Here is a 15,633-nt window from a genome sequence, read left to right on the forward strand (position 1 = left end):
ACGTGAACGGCTCTACGAAAAAATACAGTTTTCTCTCAGTTAGGTTTCCCAACGACAGGCAAAATCAACAACCAGAGCAGACACCCAATAACTTTGTGAACCAAAACAGAAAAAAAACAGCCTGTGAAACTTAACTTGTCGCTCTGGAAACCGCGCAGACTCTGGGAGGCTGTCGGGGCGGGGCACGAGGCGGGGCGGTGAGGGCGGGAGGTTTAAACGCCCCAGCTCCGGCCTCCCTCTACCTCAGCGGCTGAGCGGCTCGGCGCATGCGCGCGGCTCGCGGGCGCGGCCTCCGAGGGCCCTCCCCGCATGCGCGGGGCCGTGCAGGAGGGTCTAGTTGATTGAAAGCTGGCGGCGCCGTAGCAATGGCGGCTTTCGGGATCGCGACCGGCGGTAGCAATTGGTTTTCGGCTTTGGCGCTCGGGGTGACGCTCCTCAAATGCCTTCTCATCCCTACCTAGTAAGGGACCCACACGACCCGGGGCTGGGCGGGGAGGCCCGTCGGTTAGGACGGGCGAGAGTAATCGTGGATGAGAGGAGGAAAAGGAACTTGAAGTGGTGAGGTCGCTGCTACACTTTGCTATGCTTCCCACTCAGCGCTTTAGTTATTTTACCTATGCACAAGAATCTAGTGACCTGATCATAGCTCAGGATAGCTGGAGTCATGTCTGGCACTGATTTTAGTGTTTTTGGGCTTCAGGGTCCTCTTCCTTAATATGCAGGTAAACAGCATCTACCTCCAACATTCATTCAAATACAGTATGTATCAGCTGCCTCCTGTGCTAATATGCACTGTTCTAAGTCCTGGAGAGGCAGTTGGGAAGACATTTACAGTCTTTGTCCTCGAAGGAGTTGGTGGGGGCGGATAGAGGAACAGAAAAGTTTCAGATTGTGATGAGGTCTGAAAGAAGTAGAGAGCGACTACCCGGCAAGACTATACTCAAAAGGAGATCATGTTTGAGTTGAAAGCTGTAGGGTGCAGAAGAATAAGCAATGTGAAAAGTAGTTCCAGGAATAGGAAAGAGTAAGTGAAAAGGCCTTGTGCTAAGAAAGAACTCAGTATTCTAGGAACAGAAAGTGACCATTGTGACTGAAGAGCAGTAAGGAATGAGGTAGACAGGGCCAGATCACTCAGGTTTAGACCAGTGTGTGACACATAGACGCAAAACCAAGACTGAAAGCGTGGGAACAGCCACCAGGTGTATACAGTGGGTACTCAATATTTATTAATGTTGGCGTCCACATTCTGTTCATCCTAATTTTTCTCCTTTGACTTTTTCCCTCTTTCCTTTTCTCTCTATGGATCTCCCTACCCCAGTTCCCAGTTTAGGGTTTGGTTTACTGGTATCCTTTAATTCAAGATCTTGGTGACCTCTTGTTGGGTATGAAAGAGCTGTGTGTATAGAATGTAAACATGTACTGATGTATATATAAGCAATGAAGTATTTATGTAGGTTTAGCAAAATGAATTACAGGAGCTTGGGAAAAGAAGGGGTTTGGCAGTTGAACTTTGCAGAACTGAAATAAAAAAACATCTTTTCCTTTTAAAAGCAAATTGGAAAAAAATCTTTCTAAATATGAAGAAAGTTCCTTTCAAATCCGAATGAAAGGGAATTTTTCTTTTTAACTGTGTATATAAATCGACATTCCTTGCTTTAGTTACTTCAGCCCAGAAATGTGTCTTCAGCATGGTTATTTTGAATACCGCTCTTGGTCCAGGATTAAGAATGTGTACAGTTGTAGTTGATGGTCTGCTTCTCAAACAGGAAACCCCTGGGATGTGAGAGAGAAGCTGCAGGATAAATGCAAAAGTATTCACCAAAATATTTTTGTTGTCGTTGTTCAGTCACCGACTCTGCGACCCCATGGACTGCAGCATGCCAGGCTTCCCTGTCCCTGTGCCTTTTTATACAGCTCATGGGGTTCTCATGGCAAGTATACTGAAGTGGTTTGCCATTCCCTCCAGTGGATCATGTTTTGTCAGAACTCTCCACTATGACCTGTCTGTCTTGCGTGGCCCTGCATGGCATGGCTCATAGCTTCATTAAGTTACGCAAGCCCCTGTGCCACGGCAAGGCAGTGATCCATGAAGGGGACCAAGATGTTTACTAAGTGCTATATTATGAACCAGATACTGGGGCTGGGTACTAGAGAGGAGGGAAAAAATGGATATGATCCCTAAGGCTACAGAGTGTAGGTTTGGTTTGGGTTTTTTGGCTGCATCGTACAGCTTGCAGGACTGTAGTTCCCTGACCAGGGGTTGAACCTGGGCCCAATGGCAGTGAAAGCTCTGAGTCCTAACCACTGGACCGCCAGGGAACTCCTATGTAGTTTAGTAAGGATAGCAGGCCCAGAAACAGATCAACACAAGTGTATAATTACATAACAATGCTTATGTTAAGTGTTATGAAGGGAAAAAATGAGATCTTATAAGAAGACTAACAGGGAAGACTTATTTAATTAAAGTGATGGCAATAAAGTACTTTTTAAAGTAGATTTATTTATTTATTTATCCTTATTATTTTGGCCATGCCAGGCAGCACATGATATCTTAGTTCCCTGACTTAGGGATCAAACCCACGTCTCCTGCAGTGGAAGCTTGGAGTCTTAAGTATTGGACCGCCAATACTCTGGAAGTCCCAGAGACTCACTTTAGATTGGGTAGCAGTAAAGGTCTCTGACATATAATGAGGCCTGAAAACATACCTAGTAAATGTCTTTTGTTGAACATATGTGTGCATTTCTATTGAGTATCTTGGGGAGGAAGAAATTTTCATTTACCCTTCTGGCCAGGTTTTTCTGGCTGGTCTATGAATTAAATTAACAGGAGACAGATTAATAGGAGAAAATCAAATAAAAGTGTAACAGCATGTACATGGGAGAGACTCAGGATAACAGAGTAACTTGCCAAAATGACTGAAACCTCCACCTTAAATACTGTCTTCAACTAAAGACAAGCAGATGTTAAGGGTAATGGTTTGGGACTGCAAAGGGGAGAAAGGCAGTCAACATGGAGATGGAAAAGCAAACGCTTGGTAAACAAATGTTTGCTGGGCCATGAAGAGACAGTGGGACAGAGTGGACTCTGATCTCTAGGCTCTGATGAATTTCTTCCACCACACCTAGCCCATATTCTTGACCAGTATCAGTAGTGATAGCTCTATTCCAGGAACAAAGCCCTTTATATAAATTCGTTGGGCCCTTAAGAGGGTGCTAAAAAAGGATTCCTGAGTCTTCTGTTTCTTAAAAATAATTAGCTTAAATTAATCCTCTTGCCAAAGAGACACATTTTGCTCCCCTACAAGTATATATCTAGAAATGGAAATGTTAGATCATAAGATCATTTGTGAATTGTGATTTTGAGAAATCTGTTAGGTCATAAGATCATTTGTGAATTGTGATTTTGAGAAATCTGTAGGAGATTCAGGTGACATTGTCAGCAGGAAGTTGGAGATGCCTCTCTCTAGAACTCAGGAAAGAGACCAAGGTTGTATATGTGATTTGGGAGTCACCATTCCACAGTTCATAGTGGAAGTAGTAAGTGTGAATAAGATTGTCCAGCGCAGAGTAAGCTGAATAGAAAGAAGACCAAGAACTGAACATAAGGGAACATGGGCTTGATGAATATTGGAATGGCAAGCCATGAAAGAGACATGGAGGAGCTTGGCTAGGAAACTCATCACAGAGTTGTCATTGTAGAAATGTATGAAACATTGGAAAGTGTAAGTCATGTTCTGCTGTGGAACTCATTGACTCTGGTGAGTGGTTAATTCAGCCAGAATGTATGGAGCCCATCCACACACATATCAGGTGCTGTGCAAGATGTGGAGGGGAAGTACAGCAGTGAGCAAACAGAAAAATAAGCTTTTGCTAAAGAAGAACAAAGGGTGGCTGAAGTGCACCCCAAAATATGCCTCTTTGGTGTAAGGATTTGGGGGGACCTATTAATTTGAGGAACTACAGATACAGGAGAAGCTCTGAAAGCTGTCAAAGTTACTTTCAATGGAATACATTAGAAAGGGGGCCTGTATCTGGAAGGTAGCTCTTACCAGAGATCACTTTTTCACCTAAGAGACTTACCCTTGAGTTACCTTCGCCTGTCTTTGAAGCCTCAGCCCGCTTCCCCTCTCCATAGCTCTCAGAATAGTGAGATGAGCCTCAGTCATCTGGCTACCTTATGAGTCTCATCTCATATCTTCTGGGACTTCTGTACATATGTAAATAATTCAAATTGTCTTTTTGGGGGACTTAACCTGGTGGTCTAATGGTTAAGACTCAGTGATTCCACTGCAGGAGGTGTGAGTTCAATCTCTGGTCAGGGAACTAAGATCCCATTTGCCCATGGTGTGGCCAAAAATAGATAAGTAAATAGAAATAATTTGTCTTTTTTTTCCTCCTGTTATTCCACGACTGAAGTGACTTAGCAGCAGCAGCACCATTCTGTCTTATGTCAATTTAATTCTTAGGTCAGCCACAGAACCTAGAGGGGTTGAAGGGAAAACAGTTTTCCTCCCCTATAGGGCACATACTTAGATATATTTATATTTAGTGAGTGGGAGACTAGTAAACAGTATTTGGAGATATGGGAAAGACAGGGCCATTCCCCCCCCCCCTTTTCTGTCTCATGAACTTACCTACTCATCCCTGAATATCCAGCTTTTGTGAGTCCTTTTCCAGATCATGAATCTTACTAACATTGTTTATGAACAAGAATAAGTCGTCTCTGAGCAATAGCCTGAGGGCCTCCCATGAGAAAAAGTATGGGCTTTTAGGTCGGCCTGTGGTTAACTTAGAGACCCTTTTCACTTAGATTCCCCAGCTTTTCCAGAAGGAAGTCTGGCCTCCAAATAAGTGAAGTGTTTCAGGCTTATATAGTACCTATTTTTGTCTTTATAGGATAGTGAGCTGTGACTATGTAAGGTGTGTCGATCATTTAAAAGCATAATTTTAGAAATGTGAAATTGATAAATATTTTGAGCTCTCATTTTATTCATCTGATTGTTTTGCATAGCCATTCCACAGATTTTGAAGTACACCGAAACTGGCTTGCTATCACCCACAGTTTGCCGATATCACAGTGGTATTATGAGGTAAGTTGATAATTTTCACCCTTATCATACAAGTATTACTGATATTAAAAGAGTTCTCCCTGTGATCTTAGGTTGAATGGATCGTTAAAAAAACTTGTATTCTTTCCTCATGTTACCAGACCAAACTTGGGCCCCCTTGCCTGGCACACACAAAACCAATCAGTCTACTGACCTGGGTTATGGTGAAGGAAAATACAGTGTTTATTGCAGGGCGCCAAGCAAAGAGAATGGGCAGCTAGTGCTTGAAAGACCTGAACTCTCCAGTAGCTTTCAGGCAAGAGATTTTAAAGGTAGCAGTAGGGGGTGAGGGTCACAGGGTACATAATCAGCTCATGCGTATTTTTCTGATTGGTTGGTGGTGAAGTCATAGAGTGATGTTTAGTTACTTAGTTAGTTAGTTCAGTCACTCAGTCGTGTCCAAGTCTTTGCAGCCCCATGAATCGCAGCATGCCAGGCCTCCCTGTCCATCACCAACTCCCAGAGTTCACTCAGACTCAGGTCCATCGAGTCAGTGATGCCATCCAGCCATCTCATCCTCTGGCGTCCCCTTCTCCTCCTGCCCCCAATCCCTCCCAGCATCAGAATCTTTTCCAATGAGTCAACTCTTCACATGAGGTGGCCAAAGTACTGGAGTTTCAGCTTTAGCATCATTCCTTCCAAAGAAATCCCAGGGCTGATCTCCTTCAGAATGGACTGGTTGGATCTCCTTGCAGTCCAAGGGACTCTCAAGAGTCTTCTCCAACACCACAGTTCAAAAGCGTCAGTTCTTCAGCGCTCAGCCTTCTTCACAGTCCAACTCTCACATCCGTACATGACCACTGGAAAAACCATAGCCTTGACTGGATGGACCTTTGTTGGCAAAGTAATGTCTCTGCTTTTCAATATGCTATCTAGGTTGGTCATAACTTTTCTTCCAAGGAGTAAGTGTCTTTTAATTTCATGGCTGCAGTTACCATCTGCAGTGATTAGAGGATCTTAATCATCAACCTTCTGGTTCCAGCCTGGGGTCTATGTGCTGTGGTCAGCATGTAGTCACCATCATCCACCAACTGAGGGTATTAGTTTCTGCAGAACAACTCAAAGATAGGAGTCCAGTTGTTATCTATATCCCTTCAGGAGGATCTAAAAGTCCTGTGACTATTGTTCTGATCATTTACTCCTTGAGTTTGCTCTTTGGAAGGCCAAACAAGAAGTAGGGGTTGTGGAGAATCTTATACCTGAGTAGACCCCACAGGATTTTGTTGGTTTCAGCCCCCTCTTTTCTTTGATACTCTTCAATTCCTAAGGAGAACGTGGTGGGACAAGAAAGGGAATAAAGGGACTTCCCTGGTGGTCCAGTGGTTGGGTGTCTCCGTGCCAATGTAGGGGACAGGGGTTCAGTCCCTGGTCCAGGAAGATCCCACATGCCACAGGGCAGCTAAGCCCGTGCTCCACAACTGCTGAGTCCACGCTCCCTAGAGTCCACGGTCCACAGTAAGAGAAGCCACTGCAATAAAAAGCCTGCACTCCACAACTGGAGAACAGCCTGCACTTGCTGCAACTAGAGAAATCCTCACGTAGCAACAAAGACCCTGCACAGCCAAAAATAAATAAAATTTTTTAAAAAGAAAGGGAATAAAGTTTTGGATAGAAACGTTAATCACAAACTCTGCAAGGGAGCTTGGTTTTAGGAAGAGTCAGTTTCATTCAGTTCTGCCCTCTGGCACTATTAGGGGACCCCTTTACTTCAAAATGAGTTTCCCAAATTTTACATGGGGAATTATAATATTTGTCACATCCTTTTTGAAAGAATATTGGATAGGGAAAGAAGGAAAATTAGATTCTAGGCCTGGCTCTGCAGCACCTAGAAAATATATTTCATCTCTCTGAGCCTTGATTTTTCATCAATTATATGAGGATTTGGAATGAATTATCTCTAAGATCCTGTCTCTCCCTAACATTTTGTGATTTATGAGGACAGGAATAATGAAATGTGATGTGTAGGTATCTAGCAATATACAAACCATTCTCTCCCATTATTATAAAAACCATGTCTGTGTTTTTATTTCTGGTATGAGTTACTAACTTACATCTGATACTTCATGGAAAACAGACGTTAGCTCAGAAATTACTTGATCAAAAACAGCACTCTGATGTCAGGGAGGTTTTTCTTAAGACAACTGCTAAACTGTTTCTGTGAGTTTGTAGTTGCCTTTTGGATTTTTAGGTCAAGTCATAATAGACCTTTGTACTGAAAAAGCTTGAGAATAATTGATCTAATTGACTAAATTCCTCTTCACATAATAACACTGCAAGTATTTAATAGGAATGCTAAGGAACTGTAAGTAAATAATAATGCAAACCAGTGAGGAAACTTTATGTGTGGCCTAGTAGTCAAGAGGCTGGGCTGTGGTTCCAGACTGTCTAGATTTGACTTTCAGCTCTGCTGCTTAAAACCTGTGCTGGGCAGCCGTGGGTAGGCTGCTTGACCGCTTAAAGCCTCCGCATCACCAACTATTAATATTAGATGATAATAAATAATTATTGGGATAAAGTGAATATAATGTATGTGATGTACTGAGAGTAAAAGTGCTCATTAAACATTACTAAAGGTTCTTAATAATTAGCATTATTAATATAATAACTTTCAACCTATGTATGGAAAGTCAGTCCCTTGTCTCACCATTTTTTCCTTTTATCTCTGACTATTCCTTCTTGGTCTCCTTTGCTAACTCTTCTGAATCTAAATACTCTTTCAAAAGCTGGTTTCCTCTGGGCTTCTCTTTGTGGTTCCTTTTTCTTTTAATATTCTTTCATTCTTTCTGGATGTTCTCTCCTTTACTCCTATAATTTTCACTACTACCTATTATTTTAGTACTCCTGGAAGTATATTTAGGCCAGAGCTGTCACTTGTTATTCATTTATTTTAGATACAAGAGGTTTATATGAAAAGAGATTCTAGTAATGGTATACTTCTTTGTTCTTCCTGCTCTCCTCAGCAGTAACAATGAAAGAAATCAATGGGGCAAAACTCAGTTGTCAGTGAGGCTGACAGAGGGATGGTAAGGTGTCTGCTGTGGGTTTGGAAGGGTCTTTGTCATACTGAGGAGAGTAGATATTGAGCAGTAGATTGCATTGTAGAGCCTTCCTTAGCCATGGCTTCTAACCTTCCTTTCTGCTCTGACCTCAAAAGGATTGCTCCCTTGGTTGGGAAAGACAAAAACACCCAAGTAAATATTTGTGGAATGAACACAATTGTTTTGAATCTTTGTTGACCTAAAACAAGTAGACTGACAGTTATTTTTCCAGCAAAAATGGACTTACTTAAGATCAACAGAGGCTTCCCTGGTGGCTCAGATGGTAAGAATCTGCCTGCAGTACAGGAGACCTGGGTTTGATCCCTGGGTTGGGAAGATCCCCTGGAGAAAGGAGTGGCAACCCACTGCAGTACTCTTCCCTGGAGAATCCCGTGGACAGAGGAACCTGGCAGGCTACAGTCCCTGGGGTTGCAGAGTCAGGCACAACCAAGCAACTAACGCACACACACAGACACACACACAGGAAATCAACAGGAAAAAAAAAAATCAACAGAAAATTGCAATTCAGGGTCTTCAACTGTGGCAAGGTCCCTGCACAGCAAGGGCAGGAGAGCTCTTAGAAAGAGGGGAAAAGGAAGTTGGGAGGGCTGTAGTCAACAAAGAGCCATGGTTTTCCATCGGCTTGAGTTGTGGCAGCCTCGAGTTGGCTGAGCCGGAGAGACTTTCTTCTTCCTGTTGGGCTCTGCTGTCCTCCTGGGGCCTGAGACCTCCCCGTTCTGGTCAACATGTAGTCACCATCCTCCACTGAGTGAGGGTCTTTGCTGTTCTAGTAGCTTCCTGAGCTAATGCATTTGGAGTCAGGAGACACAGAATATGAGCCCCAGCTCTACCACATGTAAGTGACAGAATTGGTCACTTGGGAGGAAATGTGAGCTAATAGCTTGCTTGGCTTCCCAGAAGCTGTTTAGGTCAGAGGATGGCTCTAGCTGGAAGTTCCTGAGGTCAGGAGGACCTTCTGGGCTCGGTGTGGGAAGTCTCAGTGGGGAGAAGCAGCAGCATATGAGAGGATCTGAGGTGGTGTGGGGTTAGATATAGCAAGGGAAGGACAGGGACACTGTTTTGGGAAAATGACTATCTCTCGGGCAGCACCTGTTCCTTTTCTCAGTCCTTTTAATGCTTCCTTTTCCCCGTTTTATTTAGAATAATAAATATGTCGATAAAGTAGAAAAATTGTTTAGACTTCCAGTAAGATAAATGGCTCTTTAAGGGTAGTGTGAGCTCTGACATAGAAACTGTGGCTGGAAACCATGGATGTTAATAGTCTAAATTCCTGTTGAACTTCTTGAAATTATATAGACCAGTAATTGCTAAACGTTAAAATATATATATATATATATATATACACACCCTAGCAAGAAGTCATTTTTAAGCATTTACTACTCAATATGTCTTTATAAATAATAAAAGTACTACTGTATTAATATACTTTAAAAATAAAAATTAAGAAGGATAAGATTAAAAAATAAAATTTCTAATATTACTTTCCATTTTTCAGTGGCTCATCTTGTTTATATCCCACATTGGAGATTTGAGATTAGTGAAGGAACATTTCATAAGGGAGAATATAGTGGGTGGTTTTGTAGATTTGTAGATTGAGTGCCCTATACAGAGAGCCTCTGGGCTGGATCAGGGCTGAGGCTTTTGCATTTTATACCTGCCCGGGACGTAAACAGGCTGCTTCTTATTAGGACCTACAGTTTTCATTCTTCCTTATCAGAAACAAAGAGCTAACAAGTTATTTGAGTGTCTCTTGCCTCATTTTATAACACAGGAGAGACCCTAAATAATAGTCCCTGTGGGCACCAAGTTAGTACCAAGTGAACCCTTAGTGTACTTCCAGAAGGAGCTGCTGCTTCTGCTAAGTCACTTCAGTCATGTCCGACTCTGTGCGACCCTATAGATGGCAGCCCACCAGGCTCTCCTGTCCCTGGGATTCTCCAGGCAGGAACACTGGAGTGGGTTGCCATTTCCTTCTCCAATGCATGAAAGTGAAAGTGAAGTCACTCAGTCATGTCTGACTCTTAGCGACCCCATGGACTGCAGCCTACCAGGCTCCTCCATCCATGGGATTTTCCAGGCAAGAGTACTGGAATGGGGTGCCATTGCCTTCTCCGTCCAGAAGGAGAAGAGCTTTCAATTGAAAAGAGCAACAGGTGCAGAGTAGAGAGATAATTGCTATCTCAGCTGTTTAGGTATAAGATCTAGGTTTAGTTTTAGGGACAAGTAATGGAAATAGTAATCACTTTTGTAAATTATAATAAATAATATTTATCGATACTTAGTTTGTATCTGATTCAGCACTATACACACACACACTTATATAAGATGTAATGAGATAACTTATGAGGTGAGTACTACCATTCTTGTATGAATGTAGAAACTGAAACAAAATACCAAACTATAGCACCATAAAGTTTATATATAGTTTATATGTTTTTGTATAGTTTATATATTTTTCATATGATTTATATTTTTATTTAATCATTAGCGACTATTTATTCACTTAACTAATGACTGTTCTTAATATATCAGGAACTTAATGTTCAAGATACAGAAATGACAGAGTGGTTTCTGCTCTGAAGGGTCTTATAACCTAGTGGAGCAAAAGATAAGTAGATCAGTCTAGCATTTTGTTATTTATAAATAGATTTCATATGTATTATCTCATTTAGTCCTCACAATATCTCATCTTACAGGTAGAGAAATTGTGTCTCTGGGACAGAACTTAAACCCAAGCTAAAGAATCATTTGTTATGCCTTAACTCTATTTCGGGGGCTTTCCTGGTGGCTCAGTGGTAAAGAATCCACCTGCCGATGAGGGAGACATGAGTTTGATCCCTGAGTCAGGAAAATACTGTGGAGACGGAAATGGCAACCGCCAGTTCTTGCCTGGGAAATCCCATGGACAGAGGAACCTGGCAGGCTGCACTCCATGGGGTCACAGGAGAGCTGGACACAACTTAGCAACAAAACAGTAAAGCTCCCTTTTTATATTTAGATGAACAGAACCATGTCATAAGCAAATTCATTACTACAAGGTTTCAAATTAATTTGTTTTGAAGTACAGTTGACTCTAAGGAACTTGAAGACTATATTAAATAACTCAGGAAATGACTTTTAGTGTTCTGTTCAGTCCTAACAGAGATTTTTCTATTTATGGCATATTTTAAGTGTAATTTCATTTTATGTGTGTTTTGTTTTTGTTTTTGTTTTTGAAGACCAGAGAATGAAAATTTCCAGTCTTTGTATCTTCTTTGTTTATTCAGTTACTTAGGATATATTCTGTCTTCTGTTTTTACCACAGGCAACTTCAGAGTGGACCTTGGATTACCCTCCCTTTTTTGCGTGGTTTGAGTATGCCCTGTCACATGTTGCGAAATATTTTGATCAAGAGATGCTGAATGTCCGTAATCTGAATTACTCCAGCTCAAGGACCTTACTCTTCCAGAGATTTTCTGTCATCTTTACAGACGCACTCTTTGTGTATGCCGTCCATGAGTAAGTCTGAGAATGCTATTCCGTATGGAAGATGTTGAGGAGATGGTATCAAATAGTATTAACCTGTTCTTCACTGTGGGCAAACGAAGTTCATATAATAGCAAATGCTGGGACATTTGTAACTGTTGCGTTTTAAACTGCACAGTGAGTACTTACAGCTAGCAGTCTAGCTGAATCTTGTGGGGAAAAAAATGGGGGTTAAGGTGGGTTACAAGGTAGAGATAGTACAAGATTGTGAATGTTGTGAAAAGTAGGCCCAAGTAGAGTTCCAGGACCATTTCTCCTGCCCAGAATTGCTCTACATGCCTCTCTTTCCTATCTTGTAGCAGGCCACCACATGCTGCTGTGACCTCCCCTATTCTTTAGGATACTCTTTAGGATACTCACATACACACCACACAGCACACTCATGCACACACACGCATAGTGCTAACCACCAATGGAGTGTCCATTCTAGGAAACTCAAGACATCTCACTGAGCGCTTCTAGTTGCAGTCTCCGGATTCATTCCTTCACAAAGACTCTTCGTTAATTTTAAGCTATGTTTATATCGTATACTTTTATGTTTTGCACCTTTTACTTATAAATTACTTTTAAGTAGTTGAATACGTATATGTAGAATGTTTTGCACAGTGACTTCCAAATAGTGAGTTCCCAGTCATTGTTGGTCTCTATTCTGTCCTAATACTTAAGCCTACTCATATGATTGTGACAGAGAAGTAACTCTGTTACTAGTGCCCCTTGTCATAAATAGATCATTTCTGTTTATGTGGCCTTCTCAAGTGAACCTCTTGCCCCTTACGGAATAACTCCTGTTTGGCTCCCTGACCTTCATTCTGTGTATGACCTGGCAAGAGTTGGAGGAGAAGGTGATATATCATGTACTCCTTTTAACTCAAAATCTTTAAATTCATGCTCCCAGGGAAAGGGTATGCAGGCAGCGAGAAGGAGGAGAGTTCATTTCCATCTACAGTGTAAGAGAGAACAGCTAACTAAGAGAAAAACTTCAAACAAGGCACTCTGTGTAGATTAGTAACTTGCTTCATTTTCTCAATTACCCTATAAGGTTACTCTCTCTATTTATGAGGAAACTCAGGCTGCAGGCAGGAAAAGCAGGACACCTTTCCCTAGCCCCTGTCCAACTGCATCTTTATTATGTCTGCTTTCCCTTTTAGCTTTCTTTGTTTTCAGGATTTGCTGGTATTCAAATGAAACACATTAAAAAAAAATCTTTTCATAGAATAATACATCCTTGTTGTCAAAATTTTGGAAAACAGCACATATACAGTGGTTCAGACGGTAAAGAATCTGCCTGCAAGGTGGGAGAACTGGATTCGATCCCTGGGTCGGGAAGATCCCCTGGAGGAGGGCATGGCAACCTACTCCAGTTTTCTTGCCTGGAGAATCCCACGGACAGAGGATCCTGGCGGGCTACAGTCCTTGGGGTCACACAGTCGGATACGACTGGGTGACTAACACTTTCACTTTCGCTAAAGTTAACAGGAACCCATATTCCTCCACTTACTGCTATCACTATCAACATTTTGGTGCCTATTATTTCAACCTCTTTTTGTGTCTGAATATAATTTTTACAAAATAGAAATGGATCGTACAGTTGTCACCTGCTGCTGTCGCTTAATCACTGTATTCTTTACCTTTAAATGACATACATTTTTTTATAGGAGTTTTTTAAATTATTTGGGTAGTTGAAAGCTGCAAGTTTGTGTCTCTATTCTTTTTTTTTTTCCCTATCCCCTCCACCACTCTCTCCCAAACTCTCGCCGGCCTATTCTTAATTTGGCTGGTTTGATGACATATAATTTAGAATGTAGTGTTATCCTGGTCTGCATTTTTTTAGTCTTACGGACTAAAATAGTGTGTGTCCTCTCAGTTTTCAAAATTCTTTTGGGTTTTTGGTTTTTTTAATTTGTTTTATTAAATGAAGACTTTGTTTCAAGTCAGCATAGCTGAGAGAGACACGAAACTGGCCCTGAGGACTTTCTTTCTGCTACCACCTTTTTAGGTTTAGGAATGGCATGGACACCCCAATCCTTGTTTCTAATGAACCGACAGGGAAGCAACTAAAACTTTTGTAACTCCCTGGAATTACTTGGGAACGGTGACACCCAAGGGCACTTTAACTGAAAAGTTGTCCGTATCACCAGACCTGGATCCTGTCACCTTTCTTTTTCTTCCCTGTTGATAACTGGCAACATTGAGCTGTGATTTGGGTGCAGACCTATTGAAGGGCTACAAGAAAGTCTCCTGGAGTCTCTTCCCTCCTTTTTAAAAAGAAAACCTTCCATGGTCCTTGGGAAGTAAATATTATACTCTTAGTGAAAGCATCTTGGATATACCGAGTGCTCCATAAATAGTAGCGTTATTTCCTTGATCTTTTCTCTCCTCATTCCTCCATTTCTTCCTTCCTTTTTTTCCCGTTCATATTTGGATTGATATAAACCTTAGTTGGACTTCCCTGGTGGCTCAGACGGTAAAGCGTCTGCCTACAATGCGGGAGACCTGGGTTCGATCCCTGGGTCGGGAAGATCCCCTGGAGAAGGAAATGGCAACCCACTCCAGTACTCTTGCCTGGAAAATCCATGGATGGAGGAGCCTGGGGGGCTATAGTCCATGGGGCCACAAAGAGTTGGACACGACTGAGCGATTTCACTTTCACTTTCAAACCTTAGTTTTCCAACTGCTGTTCAGCCTGAATGTTGCTTTTCTATCATTCATTTTCAAAATAAAATAATTCCACGTTAAAAAGAAAAGAATGGCATGGACAGCTTCTCATGAATGGTTAATAAAACACCACAGAGTGTATCAGAGCACTCTGTAAAAGTACTGCAATGTTCTAATGAAGATAGAAGTTGTTTCTGATTCTTTCCTCATGTTCCAATTTAGGTGCTGTAAATGCATTGATGGGAAAAAAGCAGGCAAAGAACTTACAGAGAAGCCAAAGTTTATTCTGTCAGCACTACTGCTGTGGAACTTCGGGTTGTTGATTGTAGACCGTATCCTTGACGTTTTATGCACTGTTCCCTTATTTATTTGATATGTACTAAAGTATAAGATTAATTCTTTCTGTAATGATGATTCTGAAATGTGAGCTGCTTTTGAAAGTGGATGTGGGATGGGTTAGTCAGTTCCCCAAACTGTGGTCTCTACTCAACTTTACCACCCTCTGGTTGTAGAGCACTTTGTCCCTGAAAAGTTAGTGATGATGTTCAAGAATCAGGTAAATCACCAGGAAAGCAATATACTGGGACTTATAACTGTCTTTAGATTAATCTAATATACATATCTGAAATAGTTTATATTATTCTAAATACCTTTTGTAGAAAAGGGCCTATCACAGTATTGCATGTGGAAACAAGGCTTCCTGCTTTTCTCCCCTCTTGGCTTGCCCCATGTTAATAGGCAAAGTTCTTAAATCCAAAGGGTCTGAATGTAACTAAAATCCAAATGACCGAAGCCATATTTCTAGTTTTCCTAGACATAGCCAGGTGTAGGTGAGAGCACCTAGACCTTGGTTTAGGTGTGACCTGGACTCAGATCGCAGTTTTGTCATCTGAGTGGTGATAGGCCATAAGTATAGTAATGCTCTGGGCTCTGACTACCTCACAGGTTCATTGTATGCTTACTGACAACGAAATGCTGCATGAAATGGCCTTTGGTAGCTGTTAGGTCCCTTCCTTTCTCATCCCTGATTCTAGAAGACAAAACAAAAAATACTCCTTTAGCTGTTCATTCTTTAACTTACAGAACATATGGGAAAGTTTCCTGGTTTTCTTCTTAAACATAAATTTTAATTTAAAAGTTCGTCCAGAATTTTACAATTTATACAAAACACTTTTATGCAAAGTCCAAACTGGTAGTAATACTGTTGTCTTTAATTTACCTGTAAAATAAGCACCTGTAACTTTGATGCTCAGTCTGCTGGCACAGTTCATTGTGAATTTGGTATC

General features: G+C 41.6%; 1 protein-coding gene across 1 annotated transcript in view; it reads left to right on the top strand.

Moving 5' to 3' along the window:
• The first annotated feature begins 361 nt into the window (after positions 1-361).
• The window catches only part of ALG8 (ALG8 alpha-1,3-glucosyltransferase), a 28,063-nt gene continuing 12,791 nt past the window's right edge, over positions 362-15,633 (top strand). The window contains 4 exon segments of the mRNA NM_001076125.2: positions 362-460; positions 5,012-5,090; positions 11,472-11,665; positions 14,570-14,679. Of these exon segments, the coding sequence (NP_001069593.1) occupies positions 366-460; positions 5,012-5,090; positions 11,472-11,665; positions 14,570-14,679 (478 nt within the window). The 5' untranslated portion in view covers positions 362-365.

This window comes from Bos taurus, chromosome 29 (genome assembly GCF_002263795.3).
Source record: "Bos taurus isolate L1 Dominette 01449 registration number 42190680 breed Hereford chromosome 29, ARS-UCD2.0, whole genome shotgun sequence".
NCBI lineage: Eukaryota > Metazoa > Chordata > Mammalia > Artiodactyla > Bovidae > Bos > Bos taurus.